Source organism: Coccinella septempunctata, chromosome 3 (genome assembly GCF_907165205.1).
Source record: "Coccinella septempunctata chromosome 3, icCocSept1.1, whole genome shotgun sequence".
NCBI lineage: Eukaryota > Metazoa > Arthropoda > Insecta > Coleoptera > Coccinellidae > Coccinella > Coccinella septempunctata.
The window spans coordinates 7,239,426-7,256,634 of NC_058191.1; the positions used below are offsets into that span (position 1 = coordinate 7,239,426).

The window sequence follows — 17,209 nt, forward strand, 5'->3', positions numbered from 1 at the left end:
TCTATTTAGGTAATTCTGGAATGAGGAATGTCTCTAGCTTGTTTACGCAGTTACTGTTACAGCGCGGTTATTTTCATCCTTAAAAAAATATGGACTAATAAAATACCAAAAGATCCTACTCCACACCACACAACAACTTTTGGATTATGGAGTTCTGTGTAAAGATTTCACGACGCTTTTCATTTGAGTAGTATCCAAAATTCTGTTTATTAACCATGCCGTTCAAATAAAAATTTGCTTCGTCGCTCATTAGTAAACTGTGAATTGCTCGTCTTGATGTAAATTGAAAAATACTTGACGAAATGCTAACCTTGCTCCTTTATCTTGATTGCTAAGGTGTTGTGCTATTTGGTATTTATAGGGATGGAATTTTATATCCTTTTGAAGAATTCGATCTAAGCTTTCCTTTGATATTCCTATGGCTTTGTCGATTAGCAGAGCTTATTTAGGACTTCTCGTAAACGCAATTCTAACTCGTTCAATATTTTCTGGTGTACGAACTGATCTCCGACGTCCAGGCTTCTTCAAATTTCGTACAGAACCATTTTCACGCCCATGACGTACGAACCCATAACTTAACAGTTTTACGATTGGGCGCGTGACTCCTATATTGTTGTTATTACTGACGCCAGAATGCACGCCTAACTTTTTCTATCGAATTGCTTCTTATGTAAGTTTATACACCGAAAAAATTAAATAATTATTGATGAAAACAAACAAACGACGTTCCACGAAATTATTAATTTAAAACTCATTCGTGACAGGCGCCTACTTGATTAAACATTAACTTGAATCCCAAAGACGACAGCCAAAATGTGGTCGGTTTTTAGTACTAGCGATATGAGGGCCCCTAATAGCACAAAGTAGTCCTATGGACATCCATAGGATGTCCTCTTCGGACATTACGGACATCCATGGGACGTCCATTTCTGGTACAATGGACGTTCTATGGACATCCGAGGGACGTACAAATGTCACAACTTTGAACCGAATTCGGACGTCCATCGCGGACGTCCAATGGATATCCCGTTGGGACCATCATTAGCTATCTCAACGGTACAAAAATTTACCACGACGTTGGCTATCCTATCTATTATTATAGAATTTTAATGTCCTAGAACCCAATGTCTTACACTCAGACACAGATATTATTTTTTCTGTGTTGTTCTCATTTCCATCCATACTTACTAGAAAGTTTTTACACTTGGCCCGGATTCGAACTCGCGAGTACGTGGGGACATCGCATTACTGAGTCTTCGCTGCAACCGTCCTAGCTACCGAGACTATACGATATACCTACTTGTAGGAACATATTCATTATATTGTTAACTGATTTATGGAATAGTAGTCGATTAATACAGAAATACCATATAATAAAAACTAAAGTCTTAAAACTCAAACATAGATTATTTTATAATAGTAATTACTCCAGTATTTAGTCTTCGTTCATTATAACGTTATACATAATATAATATTCATAAGATATTCATATACTACAAAGCGGAAAAATGGAGTTTAGTGAAAAATAATATTAAATTTTGGTCTTCATTGATATACATGTATGTATTATTTGGTCCATATTACGGACTCCTAGTGAATATCCGCTATGGACATTCAGAAGATGTCCCTATCGGATATCCACTAGGTATCCGTGATGGACGTTATACGGACCATGTAATGTGTATATGTAATTTGGTCCATATTACGTCCATTACGGACTCCTAGTGAATATCCGGTATGGACATTCAAAAGATGTCCCTACCGGATATCCACTAGGTGTCCGTGATGGACGTTATACGGACCATGTAACATATACATGTTATTTGGTCCATATTACGTCCCTTACGGACTCCTAGTGAATATCCAGTATGGACATTCAAAAGATGTCCCTACCGGATATCCAATAGGTGTCCGTCATAGACGTTGTTTGGACCATGTAATATATACATGTTATTTGGTCCATATTACGTCCATAACGGACTCCTAGTGAATATCCGGTGCGGACATACAAAAGATCTCCCTACCGGATATCCACTAGGTGTACGTGATGGACGTTATACGGACCATGTAATATATATATATATGTATATAAGTTATATGGTCCGTACTATGTTCATCTCGGACACCTAATGGATATCCAGTAAGGACATATTTTTGACATTGCCTGTCGGTCAGGGACTATTTTGGAACTATATGATACGGTCATATGTCATATAGTCCTTATTATGTCCATCACGGTCATCCTATGGATATCCGATACGGACATTGTACATAAATCGGACTAACAATGGATATATATCGTGGACGTGCTAAAACTGTCCGAAAACGGACGTCCAAAGGACATACAAATCAAGTCCATGGACGTTCCGACGTTAAATGGACATGAATTGTACGTCCCATGGACGTTGTGTGCTATTAGAGGCGTTTCCTATCTTTCTACTCTATAATCTTTGGACGACAGAAGACATTCCCACACAGATAGTTGGGGAGCCCAAGAGAATTTACTCGAGCGTATCAGATTAATATAAGGGGAGATACCTATACCTTGGACCCTGTAGAGTACCTCTCTACGAAAAATTAGATATGTCTATATAGGGGAAATTGTCTGGGACATCAGCCTGTCAGATTAGTAAAAAAGAAAGATCATTGTACATAATCAAGCGTGTCAGATTAAGGTATACATATGTGGTTAATTATATGTTGAGATGTAGGTATATATATTCTGACAATTTACGCTTGACGAAATAAATGTGTGAGTCACGTGTGCATTCTCGAGCGCGGTGTCTTTTTTTCTTATATTGAAGTTAATGATTCAATAATAACGAAAAAAATATAAACAGACAAGTTTCAGCGAGCCGAAACATTAAAAATTGGCCATAAAGGTGACAAAAATCAGTTTTTGATAATTATCTCCTCTCCTGGGCTTCAAATTGTTTTCGCATTCATTATAAAAGTTGTGGGTTATAACATTTTCTACAAATTTTGTCCGAAGCAATTTTTTCCACGTTTTAACGTTTTCGAGATATATGGCGATGACTGTACATCAGATTGGGTTTATACATTGACCATGACCTTTGGCATGTGTGGCTAAACTCCTCCTCTTATCGCCCTCTAACTCGAAAACGGTTGAGAGTATGTAAAATTGCTTCAGACAAAAGTTGTATAGAATTTTATTATCTACAACATTTTATAATTAATACAGAAACAATTAGAGGTAGAAGAAGGGAGATATTTAAAGAATGCCTTGTTATTATCTTCAACCCCCTGATTAGTGTCAGATTTATAGGTCTGCAACACCGAGACCTTACTTCACTTCCGAATTGTCACTAGAAAAGTGGCTTCCTTTGGGACCAATTAACTTATCCTCTCAAAATCTGACACGCTCTCAAAAAATTTTTTTTACCATATTCAACTCTTCCTTACGGCTGTTAGCCCCACAATGGAAACTGTCAGATTAACATGAATTTATTATCAAAGACACGTGGGGCATATACAGTATCTTGATCAGACACGCTCGAGTATGTACAACTGACGATTTTTTACATCTTTTAGATCCTGCAAACGCTTTCCCCACCGCTGAAAGTGCATACATCATAGAACCTTTTTTTCTTTCTACCATCTACTCTTGAAAATCTACTAGGTCTCCAGGACGCATCGTCGGCTCGCGAATTAAGAACTAAGAGCAACTTCTTTAGTTATCCCGTAGGAAATTTATTAACAACATATATGGGTGGTCGATCATGGGGGACCCTGTATAATAATGTGGCAACATCAAAACGCCTTCTAGACCAAAGACCACATTGACTTTGCATATCTATAAAAACGAGACAGTCTTTAACATAAGAATGAGTTTTCTTCAACCTATGGATGTCCATAGGACTACTTTGTGCTATTAGAGATATGCTACCCCTTTCACTGAAGTCTAGTTCGCACGACGTTATTAGTTAGCGAGTAATCATTTACTGAAAGTGTGTGAACACCAAGGAATTCAGTCGATTACCTCTAGTAGTATTGGCGGATATTTTAGCTACTAAATTACTCGCTAGCCTAGTCTGAATGAAGTCTTGTTCAGACTGGACTAATTGTTTAGTCCAGTTGCGTGTAATTTAGTGTATGAACACCAAGAATAGCCTGGTATGGTATGACAGAAGCGGGTGTTTAAGCTACTAAAATTACTCGACTACACTAGACTACCAACTAGCCTAGTCTTATCATGGCTCGTGGAGTCAGTGAGCCAATTCGTCAATTCGGACAAAATTAAAAAGTTTCCCGAATTTTGCCTTGCCTTTGTTGGATGTCTAGATACAGCTGAGATTTTCGATTAAACTGAAACACCGTCAAATTCAATTTTCTTTATTTTATACATCTTTTCTCATAGTTTTTTCTTTCAAATGACGATTCACATCACTCATAGCATATAAAGAAATTCAAGAGTAACATTTGTTGATTTAATTATCAACGGCTGCTATGCATCTGAATTAATTTCGTTTGAAATTCAAAACAGGTCATCTATAAAAGTTCCCTAATACAATAAATCTCAAACATATGGCAAATTCTTTGAGGATCAAAATTTGCTCAAGAGGAACCTTTTCCTCTTTGCTCATACCCATGGAGACATAAGAAAAAGAATACTTTGTGAGCAAGGTTCTCGACCATTTAACTCGTTGTGTTAAAAGGAAAACAGTATTTTAGTATTGCTTAATGTTTCATGTCTCACATTTGGAAAATAATTGACGTGTTGTTGGAGGACATTTTAATCTTCAATTGAATTGTGTTATTTTAAGAAAGCAGCAAGTAAAAGTAAGTAGTTCATCAATTTTAACCTAAAACTTTTCGTCTGCTTTTCGATATCCATTGAATACAGTACAAGCTGCAGTATACAATCTAGTGATTTTTGAATTGTGTAAGTGACAGTTCCATAACCTTGAGAGAATTGAAATTATAAATAAGCTGTCTATGATAAGTGTTTGTAGTAAATTGAATAATAATATTGTTGAATAAGCACAATTTTTCTGCTCAGAGGTGATTAGAATAATTTGATTCATTATGAACATCAAATATCATGCAAAAATAGTTTCTCTTCATCGTAATATCGAACGTAACGATGGTAAATAAATTCTTATTTTTATGCTAAATAGTAATCTTCGATTTTTTCAGGAGGTTATTAAATGTGGCTTATGTAAAGAAGAAATTGAGTATGCCCAACGTTGTAGAGTTTATATAAAAACAGATGAACCTCGTCCTTTTCAGAGAATAAGTAAAAGACCACATATAGGGAGATTCAAACTCATATCAACTGCAAAATCTACAGAACATATTTCTTTTGCAAGAAGACTCAAACGCTTGCGAGAACTAAAAAAAAGTAAACAGTCTTCTAGCAATTCTTCTATTAGTGAAGCTGACCTGAAAGAAACCACTGAGAAAGAGGAACCACTGTGTGAAATTAAAGGTGATTCTTGTCAATGACAGAACCAGAATCTAAAAATTTCAAATTTAATGACGTTTCGTCACTTGGAGGAGTATCAGAGCAGGAAAGTTCAGCTCAACTTTTGGTATAACCAGAAGTTCCACCAAGAGAAGAATATTATAGTTGAATAGTTCTCGGCCATTCATTATGATCCCAAAATTTATCCTATTTTTTATTTATACTTCTTTATGTGAGAACCCACATTTTTCAAATATTTATTCATTCATTCATGATAAGATCCGTATATGCATAAAATCAAGCTTTCAAAATATTGATAATGAAAAGTTTAGGCTGCAAAAAAAGGATTTTGTTTTGCTTTCAACTAAGATTTTCCGTATTTTTCACCATTATAATTTCAATTTCTGATTTCAGAAAGTTCAAAGGATTGTGAACCAATCAAAGCTGTTGAAGAGTCCATTGTAGAAAACACCTTGAATAGAACACAAACAGAAAAAATCCCTGAAGAAAAAAAAACAGAAATTGTTGAACGTAGTATAGAACCTTCAAGTTCTGTCAGAGAAGAATTAATCATCATTAGGAAACTTTGCCGTAAAAGTTCTTGTGAAATTACTATTGAGGCTGGCAAATCAGAACTGCAAGAATTCAGAAGTCAAACTTCAAAAACAAAATCATTGAAACAAAAAATGAACTATCCTCACTTTCAAAGCTCCTTTGAAGAATATATTAAACCTATTCTGACCAAAAATAATTCTGTAGTGAGAGATCTTAAATCCTCCATTATGAATTCAGATTCAGATCAAGTCAAAAGATCTCCTGTAACGAGCACACCTAAATCAGTCAAAAATGGACCTATCATCAATATGGCAAATTCTGATTGCGAAACATATTATTGGCTTGAAATTCCAAAGCCTAAACAACCTGAATTGAGGAAGTTGGGTTATCAGTTTGAAAATCTTGTGGCGGAAGTTAAACATATGAAGTTGCCCAATCCTGATTGGAAGATCAAAATAATGGTTCACAAGCAGGAGATGGTTTCAGTAAGTTTCACCAAAAAATTATCACCAGAGAAAGTTGTTACTGTCAATGCAAAAAGTTTAGTCTGTGAGATCACAATTGATGGTAAAAAAGTTGTTCTCCTAGGCTCTCCCCTTTATATTCATTCTATTAAAGACTTAGAAATAATGTTAGATATAGTGAACGACGTTGAACCTAACAGTCCAATGATAAGTTATACAAAATCGTTATCGCAGTAATTCAGTAGAGAAGAAGAATTAGGTTATGCATTATTTTTGATTGAAAAAATTGTGTGAAATACCCTTAGTTGATAATTTTTATAAAATTGGATTAAAATTATACAACATGTAACATTTTAACAAATATATTATTATTATTACTTTATTCTTCAGAAACTTTCACGAATATACAAATTTGAATATTTGATCGAAACTGCATTTCCTACATGTTGTGCTTAGACTAAATAAAACAGTGTATTTTCTCTATAATCTGGAGTTTCTGCTGTAAGTACCCGAACTTCCTCTTGAACTACTACCAGGTTTGTATCGAACTTCAAAGTAAACGCCATTTCCATAGGAAGAGTTGTTGGGTATCCACCATTTCCAGCAAATTTCTCCAGCAACATCTAAAAAATTCTGCATACGTCCCATATTGAAAGTGAGACGTGGGTTTATGAAATGTACTTCTTGAATTGATTCTATTATCGTTTCATTCTTCAATATAAGAACTAAATGCTGACCAAACAGAACGGTCATGAAGATGATGAGGAATGAAGATGAGAAAAATCTGAAATAAATATCGCTTCAAAATACATCTACCTTTTAAAAAATAAAACATTATTATTTTAATTGAAACAAGGTTTCAACATTCATGAATGTTGAAGTTTTCTTGAAATTCCATTGCAGAAAAACAATTTGATGGACTAGGTATATTTCTGACTTTGTAGATTTCTTATGCATTATTAAATTATTATTAATTAATTATTTGCCCTGTTTTTGGATTTTGTCATATGAAGATGTCCTTCAATATAATAATTTCAGCTTATTCTTTACACAAATACATCATCATTACACTTATACGGGCAAAGTTAGAGATTTTTTTTGAGGTTTTTATCTCTGTTTTTTCATGTATCATACGAAGATATGTATGGTACCCCGTTGACATTTTTCCTCTGCTTACACTGAGATCTGGAACAAGGAACAGGTTTTTAGGATCTGTCTCTTGTTGCCATTTCTTTACACCCGCTTCATTGTTTTTCAGATTGTAAAAGTTTGTAACACTCTTTTTCAAAAGAATATATATGTATATACCACACTTCATTAATATTGAATTTGATCAGTAAAATTTTGATGATCTAGATCTTAAAAACTATGAGAGCTAGAAGAAAACGGATGACACATTTCCTAGCTCTGTTTCGGAGAAAAAAAGTACCGTAGCCTCCTACGATTTTTCGTTTTTAGGTTATTAGCAAAAAATGAGATATTGACTGTTTCGAGAAGTTCTCATAACTTTTTTGTCTTTGAAGTTACAGATCTGAAACTTGTACCTTCTACAGCACTTTTTCACGTAGAATCCACTAACGAGCTCCAATTTTTCTTTCATTTAGAATCATTAGGCGAACTTTCGCTTTTTTAAATGCAAAATTTCTTGAATTGAAGAGAATCTTTTGTCAGTGGATTCTACGTATGAAAGTGCCTAAGATGGTTCAAGTTTCAGATGTGTAACATTGAACTCTGAAAGAAGTTCTTTTAGAGTTCAATGATGTGTAACTTCAAAGAAAAAAAAAAGTTATGAGAACAGCTTTTTTGCTGCCTACTCAAAAACGAAGAATCGCAGGAGGCTACGGTTTTCACCATTGTGAAAATGTGTCATCCGTTTTCTTCTAAGCTCTTATAGTTCTCGAGATCCCCTCAGAAGACAACGAATTCTGCCCACCCACCCTGTATTCCATTCTGAGCACTTTAGTTGGGTATCTCCCTTATCTTGAAAGATTGCTTCTTTTTTATGAAAATTGAAAAAGCGCTAGCAGAAATTTGAAGTTTTTAAGAATTGAAGTGTCACTTTTTAGGCACCCCTCGTATCTCGGTTATCTTCAAACTTATCGAAAATTGTTCTGATTGAATTATTTTCGTCAAATAAGCTTTCCCACAGAAAAGTGTGAAGAAAGTTGGCCTGAATCTGAATAGTAATAATTCTTTGCAGTGGCGTAGCTTGCCTTAGAGGGGCCCTGTATCAAAATGTGTTGAGGGGCCCTAAGGAAGGGTGAAGTAAAAATAAAAGTAGCAAAAAATGTTCGATTAGTATCGAAATGATTGTATGTACTTATAATTAAAAGTTCTAACTCATACTTGGTGCTGGGAGCGAAATAATACACAAACAATATAAAATAATATACAAAACAGTTTTTTAAGTTGTTCCCCCTCTATTGACAATAACGATATGTCTGACAGCCGTTCCTGTCCCATAGAAGTCCTCAGATAATTTTTTATGAGTTTTAATTTTGAAAAACTCCTTTCAGCGATTGCAGTTGTAACCGGAATAGTCTAAAATGAAAGGCATGCAGTAATATCGTCCGGAAAACTGGATGCAAGGCTATTGAATTTTATCAGGACTAATTCTAAAAGTTCTTTGATGGCACGAATTTTCTGAATTTCAGATTTTAAGTATTCGTATCTATCTGAATGATCGATTCGGTGTGATGAACGGGATTTTGAAATGAATGGTTGTCTTAGCAGTTAGCAAAAATGCTATTGTAAAACCTGTAAGAGGTTTTCGATAACATTTTTGGGAAGTTTTTGCTTACAGACATTCGGGGGCCCCTAAAGCCTGGGGGCCCCGTATCACTGATACCGCGGTAGCTACGCCCCTGATTCTTTGGCTCTCGCTTCCTCCCCAAAAATCAATATGAAAATTGTTGAAGACAATCTCAAGCTGACTATTTCAGATAATGTCATTAGTTTTGTGGATAGTTCTCGAGACTTGCGGGTTTTGGGTTTGGTTTTGGATGACTCGATGAGATTTTGTGAACATGTAGGGAGCATGCCTGGTGAAGCTAATGGGTCTCTACATAGAGAAAGGGTCTCTGGGTCTCTAAGAATGTTGTTGCGCCATAGATAATATTTGCCTATCTTCACCAAGAAGCTATTATGTGAGGCTTTGGTCTTGTCAAAATTCAATTACTGCTCTTCTGTTTATGGTTTTTGCTTGAACTAGGATACGTTGGATCGAATCATCGAGTATTAAATTATTCATTGAAAAAGTTGGTATGGTTCCCCATGAGGCTACGTTTTCAAATTTTCATTATGCCCACTGCACTTTGCACAATATAATTTTAAAGAGGAGTCCACCTTATCTTTTATACAATGCTATGGCTATAATGAATTGAAAGAGCTCAAAAATGAAAAATTCAAAAGAAATGTCAAGGATTTCCTTCTCAGCTGCTGCTAGCTCTGGTTGTCTCCGAAACATATATATAAGTGTTTTCTCTCTGTAACTGTTATGTTAGTGAACTTCTTTTCACTCTATGGCACTTGATTTTTTTTATAAGAAGGGTCAAGTGGTAAAACACCTCTACTGGGTCAAACTTCCCCCTTGGGATTCCTTTTGGAAATAAAGACCTTATTATTATTGTTATCAGGACGTTTAAAATTGTTTTTAGATTTGGCCCCTTTTGAGGTCAGAAAATTTTCTAGGAGTTTCTATATAGATCATGCCATTTCAGTTGCTGGCAGGTTTCTACCTGTGAATATTTAACTGAACACAACTCGAATCTACATTATATCTGGAGTTTAATCACGAAAGATGAATGAGGGATAAGACTTTTTCTTTTTCATCTTTCGTAATTATCCAACCTTACTATGGATTTCCATCAAGTAATATAGTTTAATCTCCAAAATATTGAAAATTTTTCTTTAAACAGGATTTATAGTTAATACCAACAAAGGTATAACATCTATGCTTTTGTGCAGTAGCAGTTTATTGAAGATAACATTGAATCATTAATTTCATACTGTGCTTTCATACTGCCTGGTTGTATTTAATGTTTGGAAAAAAGCGAAAACACGTGAAGATGGTCGAAACGTTAGTTGTAACGTCTTTTTCTCGGTGTACTCGAGCGACAGCTATTCTTTAAGGGAAAATAGCAAACCTACCCTGGTAGCTACGAGCCGAAGACAAGGCTCCTCGGTGTCTGGGGTGTTAGCGACAACCAGGGAGTCAAAATCAACGTACACAAATTATATTTGTCTACTCGTACAAGCAAACACAAATGGCACTATTATAAAACTCGTAAAGTAAAAGACTCGAGATCAGTGTATTCACAGGGGCAAAATGGACTGAATGAAACAGGATCCGATCTCAAACGTTATACGGGGTTTACGGACTTGTTCGCCAGACAGAACCTAAGACGGATACAACGGACAGGCATAGGACTTCAGCCAAGTTAGGGGATGAAATACGACGACACAGAATTACGACGGCTCACCCTTAGGCGCGTTCGGCACTCCCCGGGTATCCACACCAGCAGAGTGCTTCCCTAACCGTTGGGGTGAACACTGGAACGAACGGGAATATTCTAGGAAGGGTAGCCACCCCAAAGTGCCTTCTGTACCCCCCGGGTATCCACACCAGCAGGGTACGTTATTGACAGTAGGGGTGGAACTCAGACTCGGGTGTAGGAGGGGAGTAGACGGAGACTGAAGTTCTATTGATATATAAAAAACGGAGTGTCGTCTTACCTATCGGTTTGGCCACTTGCACTCGTAAAATTTAAATCACCCAAATAAAGTGAAGAAATTATACTCCGAATCGTAACAAAAAAAAAATTCTAAAGAAATCTCCCAACAAGTTTTTACGGCTGACGGCACTAATTAATCGCAAATCGACAGCAAGTTAATCGTAAGTGAAGTGACCTGCGGGGAACATCAATTCAAAAAAATGAAATTACTAAAATGAAACTAAAAGGATTATTCTAAAATGGGTAGGTTTGAAAACTGCCCTCTCATTACATAGTTTTTAACTGAAATATTGGTAAATAAATTTACGAAGCATTTCAAACACAAATACACTTAATCTTAATCGACCAACAGCATCTAAAAGGGTTCTTTAATTTTGTTTTTGATACCCACATAAAAAAGTGTACATTGAATTCAGATCACGCCATATTCGCCATATATTTTTTATGCCGCACTCTATAATTGTAACCGCCATGGTGCGCGGAACTCATTGGAAAAAACCATTTCCACGCGTCTCTCCCGAAGCAGTCGAGGAAATTTCCTGTATAGCCCAAATTGAATGTGAAACGGTGGTCCTCGAATTGGACCGTCTGCTTTCGCCTTTGGAATGATTCCAATATTGTTTCGTTCTTTTTCAAAAGATTATACACCTGTTCTTGCAGCATCACACTCATTCCCACAACGAATACCATAGAAGTTACAAATCTGCAACAATAAACAAATGACATGAAGAGTCGAAAAAAAAATTATGTTGCAGATTCGTTAAAATTACCTACACTCATGTCAACTTTTTCTAACCCTTTGAATATTCAAATTGACCGGATTCATAGTTTTCCTTAGCGGATACCTGTGTGTTTTATTGAATCTCTCAGCGACTTTTGATAAAAACATTTAGCCATTAAAGTAAGATTGGTATTATATGAGTTTGAGTTTTCCATCAAAATCTGGGCTATTACGTGATGCACTGTTCGAGTTTTTTCTTCTGCTGATTTTGATCAGCAGATCAATTTTTCTCACCATTTCATATCTATTCTTAATATTGTTTGATATAAATAAAAATTTACAGATTCAAGATGGAAAAAACCTAAAACAACCCAGTAGTCGTGTGACCGTACCGTTCAAATAATCGATATGTTACGGCAAAAGATAGGTGTGAGTATAAACTTAAGATTAGCCGCCTAAAGTTCGATAAAATATTCATCTGCGTCAGAGAATTTCATCTTTAGCCGGCTAATGTGCGCATTACCCAAAACGGCTAAAAATGTATTCAATGGACACGCGAAAGGGTGATGTCTTTTGAATGATCGGATAAGAGAAGACGAAAGCACGAGGCCACGTTTTTGTTTCAATTTTTAGAATTGAAATATGCAAAATAGCATCGAATACTATTGTATTGAGGTTTTGTTACATAACGGCCATGGGTTTTCAATTTAACTTTTAATGAGTTATTTTCATCTGTTTAAGAAATTAATGCTCTTCAAATCGAGCCTAAGTTTTTTAAAATCAATCCACATACAGAAGTTAGATATACAGTTTTCCACAGGACAATAGGAACGTGAATAGTCAATTGTCCTTTGAAAAACCAGAATATGACCTCAGAAGGAAATGAAATATAAGATATTATAGACATATAAATTTTTTTTCTGTGAACAAAAGTATATTTTCCTCACCATTCAATAATTGGGTTAATGGAAAAATTTTCTACGAAATGGAAAAGATAGTTTCTAATGTTTCAATTTCTTTCCAATCAATACTTTTGCAAAAAAGAACAAAAAAAAATACGAACATGAATATAGTTGTATTCTTCTGCAAATTATGAATAATAACAAGATGAAAGATAACCATTATCAGTTCTCCCTCACACTCAAAGTAGCATATTCGCTTGAATTTTGTCATCAGGCGTTTAGATTCGCTAATAAGATTACCTTGAGACACATTATAGAAACAAATATATGTTCATTCTCAATTTCTCAACAGAATGCTTTTTCGTTATTAAAAATATGTGAAACTCATACAAAAATACGTTGCATTAATAGTTTGACTATATTACTATTTCTTCACTTTTTTTTCAATTGCCGAAAATTTGCGCCCCTCAAGCCTTGCCAATACTTTTCTCCTCTTCTATTAGCTTCTACATTTTTAGCCGATGAGATGTGGTTACACTCAGTGGCGTACCGACATAGTTCGGGGCCTGGGGCGGCTTTTGATGAGGGGGCCCTATAGAATATATTTAAAGATGAAACTTTTCCTCAAAATTTTTTGAAGGTTAGTTTTAATGCATCGTGATGAACACCCCACATAGTAACACTAATAAGTCTTTTCACTGTCACTCAAACAGTTTCGATAACAAATATAAATTACTATCAAGCACAATGAAGGTAGCAGACAACAGACATAAATAGGTATGTTTATTATTATTTATGTTTTATTATTATTTAAGCTTTGAGTGAAAGCTGCCCAGTGGACTGTATTTTGAATGTTGACGGAACAATAACTAACTAACCATTTGTATAATGTGGAGGTCTTTGCCGTCATGGGGCCTGATAAGTTATTTTAATTTTTTTTTAAAATATGTTTGGTTTTTTTTTTGCCCATCATTTGGGGGCCTATGCTGGTGCGGGGCCTGGGGCGGACCGCCCCACCGCCCCCCCCCTACGGTACGCTACTGGTTACACTTAAGTGTAGCCGGCTAAAGATAGAAGAAACTAACATTAGCAAATAGCCGAAGCTAAACCTAAGTTTAGCCGGCTAATCTTTTAAGTTTATGTTCACACCTATCTTTAGCCGTAACAGATATACCAACTGAATAATATATATATGAAGTCGTACTCAATGATGTATCTTCTCACTTCTGATCTAACCGCGGGCGGAGCGCGGCGTTTTTACTGAGAAGTGTAGGTATCAGATCCGTATTCCAAATGTATCTTAGATCCCTTTAGGTTTCTGTATTGATAATACTACATTTTGAAAATGCAGTATTTGATATACAGTTACTGCACAGTTTCTACTTCAATAATTCTGCTTTAAAAAAATGCAGTATACAGTACTGTACAATATACAGTAAAGTATACATGCAGTATATAATGAAAACTTCGACTAGAGAATGAGTTTTGAAGCAGCGTTTTTCCCTACTTACCCTGAACATATGAAACCTGTGTGGATGTTTGGTTTTACGTAACCGACATGAAGGTAATATTCGATAACTGCTATCGAGTAGAATAAACAAGCTAATGTTCCATACGTCAGCATCAACATGAACGATTTTTGATTGGCGAAACCAACACAATTATTCGTCCAAGGGCAATGATGATCCATTTTAAGGACACAGCTCTCACAAGAGGAGCAATGATGTGCCCTGTCTGGTTTTATTTGATGGCATTTCATACAATATCTGGAATTTAAAATTTATTTTTATATTGAAAAACTTTTCAAGATCTCCAAGCACCTTATCAGATTATCAGCAGTTCTTAGCCATAAAGTTAGATGTCTATTCTGAGCATATTGCTCTAAAACTTCACTTTGCTTCTGCGGAGTCAAATATAAAAGTCGATCATGCTCCACAGCCGAAAGCTTGAACTCGTTGGGAATCCTGTAGTTTGTTTTGCAGCACAGAACATGTAAGTAACACCATGTGAACATGAGGAAAAAGGCATTGCCAATCGTCAAGCAAATCGTCTGTCTCGTGGTATGCTTTCGTAATTCTATGATACAGAACTCCACAATATAAGTGTAATAGGTCCATGCGATGAGAGTAATGAGTAATGCCGAAGGAACTGCTTGTATACATTTTTTTAAACATGGCATAGCATTACGAGGCTTGTCATTCTTCATTTTAAAGTTTCAGATTTGACAACTGATCGAGCTGATTGATAAAATTACGAGTACAGATACAATTGGATATTTCTTTGGGAGTTCCAAAATGGTCGTCACGGTGAGATCATTACTTTTACACGTCCCATTTTGGACCTGAATTAAAAGAGTCTAGGATATTATATATTTTGTGTGGTCGACCTTCAAGACGTAGAGTTTTTGAAAGTGTGTGGTGATTGTTAGATGATCAGTGATTATCACGGAGATTGCGACGCAGCGTGTTTCATGAGATGGCAACCCGCCCAGAACATTTTAAAAAATTGAAAGAATGAATATACCCCTTGTCCAGTGCATAATTCGATTGAAATCAATAAACTTATTAATTTAACTGAATTTTTCAGAATTAATATAATTTTTTGTTCATATCCCGCTTGAAAAGGCTAAGCTAAGTTGATGGTTGATCGAAATTTCTCATTTTTGAGGCAGAATAAGGTCGCCGAGTCAGTGTAATAAATATTCATGGTTGACCTTGCATTACACTCATTACAGTGTGTATATTTAACGGCTTCGCGCTCTCCGCCATTCTATTTTAAAAACAGTTGACCGTGTATGAAGAAAGGTCTCGGACAAAATTTTTCGCAAATTTTAGGCTCTACAACTTTGATAATGAATGTAAACATCATTAGATCCATATAAACCGCGATAATTGCTTGAAACTTGCTTCGAAATTCGACTTTGAATAAATTGATTCCAGTTTATGGTGAGTGCAAGCACAATTGGTTTGTTCGTAGAGTGGTTTGCAACGGTTGTGAACTGTACAGAGCAAGCGCAATTCCATTTTAGGGTAGCGAAAATCCATTTGCGCTTGCTCTGTACAGTTCACAACCGTTGTGAACCACTCTACGAACAAGCCTATCCCTAATAGCACACAACGTCCTTGGGACGTCCAATTCATGTCCATTTAACGTCGGAACGTCCATGTACTTGATTTGTATGTCCTTTGGACGTCCGTTTCCGGACAGTTTTAGGACGTCCAAGATGGATATCCATTGTTAGTCCAATTTATGTACAATGTCCGTATCGGATATCCATTGGATGCCCGTGATGGACATAATACGGACCATATGACACATGTCCGTATCATGTAGTCCCAAAATGGTCCCTGACCGACTTAATACATGCAATGTCAAATATATGTCCTTACTGGATATCCATTAGTTGTCCGAGATGAACATAGTACGGACCATATAACTTATATACATATATATATATATATTACATGGTCCGTATAACGTCCATCACGGACACCTAGTGGATATTCGGTAGGGACATCTTTTGAATGTCCATACCGGATATTCACTAGGTGTCCGTAATATGGACCAAATAATACATACATGTATATCAATGAACACCGAAATTTAATATTATTTTTCACTAAACTCCATTTTTCCGCTTAGTATATGAATATCTTATGAATATTATATTATGTATAACGTTATGATGAACGAAGACTTAATACTTGAGTAATTACTATTATAAAATAATCTATATTTGAGTTTCAAGACTTCAGTTTTTATTAAATGCATTTCTGTATTAATCGACTACTATTCCATAAATCAGTTAACAATATAATGAATATGTTCCTACAAGTAGATATATCGTATGGTCTCGGTAGCTAGGACGGTTGCACCGAAGACCCTGTAATGCGGTGTCCCCACGTACTCGCGAGTTCGAATCCGGGCCAAGTGTAAAAACTTTCTAGTAAGTATGGATTAAAATGAGAACAACACAGAAAAAATAATATCTGCGTCTGAGTGTAAGACATTGGGTTCTAGGACATTAAAATTCTAATAAATAGGATAGCCAACGTCGTGGTAAATTTTTGTACCGTTGAGATTGCTAATATCCCAACGGGATATCCATTGGACGTCCGCGATGGACGTCCGAATTCTGTTCAAAGTTGTGACATTTGTACGTCCCTCGGATGTCCATAGAACGTCCATTGTACCAGAAATGGACGTCCCATGGATGTCCGTAATGTCCGAAGAGGACGTCCTATGGATGTCCATAGGACTATTTTGTGCTATTAGGGATGCTACCGTAAACCGTAGCAAGCTGGGTTCCCGGCTGCATAGTGTATACGTAGGAAATTCTGAAGATAGTCGAGGACGAACCAACAACAAGCAAAAGATCCGTTAGGATAGTGGAAGTAAGACACACTAAA

General features: G+C 35.9%; 2 protein-coding genes across 4 annotated transcripts; one reads left to right on the forward strand and one right to left on the reverse strand.

Moving 5' to 3' along the window:
- The first annotated feature begins 4,897 nt into the window (after positions 1-4,897).
- Positions 4,898-6,821, forward strand: LOC123309908. Its single transcript, XM_044893209.1, has 3 exons — positions 4,898-5,107; positions 5,158-5,449; positions 5,840-6,821. Exons 1-3 carry the CDS (start codon positions 5,105-5,107, stop codon positions 6,679-6,681), a joined length of 1,137 nt encoding a protein of 378 aa, XP_044749144.1. The 5' UTR covers positions 4,898-5,104; the 3' UTR covers positions 6,682-6,821.
- Positions 6,741-15,340, reverse strand: LOC123309909 (palmitoyltransferase ZDHHC20-A-like). Of its 3 annotated transcripts, XM_044893212.1 has the most exons (4): positions 14,621-15,339; positions 14,312-14,566; positions 11,569-11,880; positions 7,117-7,228 (listed from the first exon to the last, which is right to left on the reverse strand). In XM_044893212.1, exons 1-3 carry the CDS (start codon positions 15,004-15,006, stop codon positions 11,595-11,597), a joined length of 927 nt encoding a protein of 308 aa, XP_044749147.1. In that variant the 5' UTR covers positions 15,007-15,339; the 3' UTR covers positions 7,117-7,228; positions 11,569-11,594. The 3 variants fall into 3 exon arrangements, with proteins under 3 accessions (XP_044749145.1, XP_044749147.1, XP_044749146.1); XM_044893210.1 differs by lacking the exon at positions 11,569-11,880 and having other exon boundaries at positions 6,741-7,228; positions 14,621-15,340; XM_044893211.1 differs by lacking the exon at positions 7,117-7,228 and having other exon boundaries at positions 11,529-11,880.
- Positions 15,341-17,209: the final 1,869 nt, after the last annotated feature.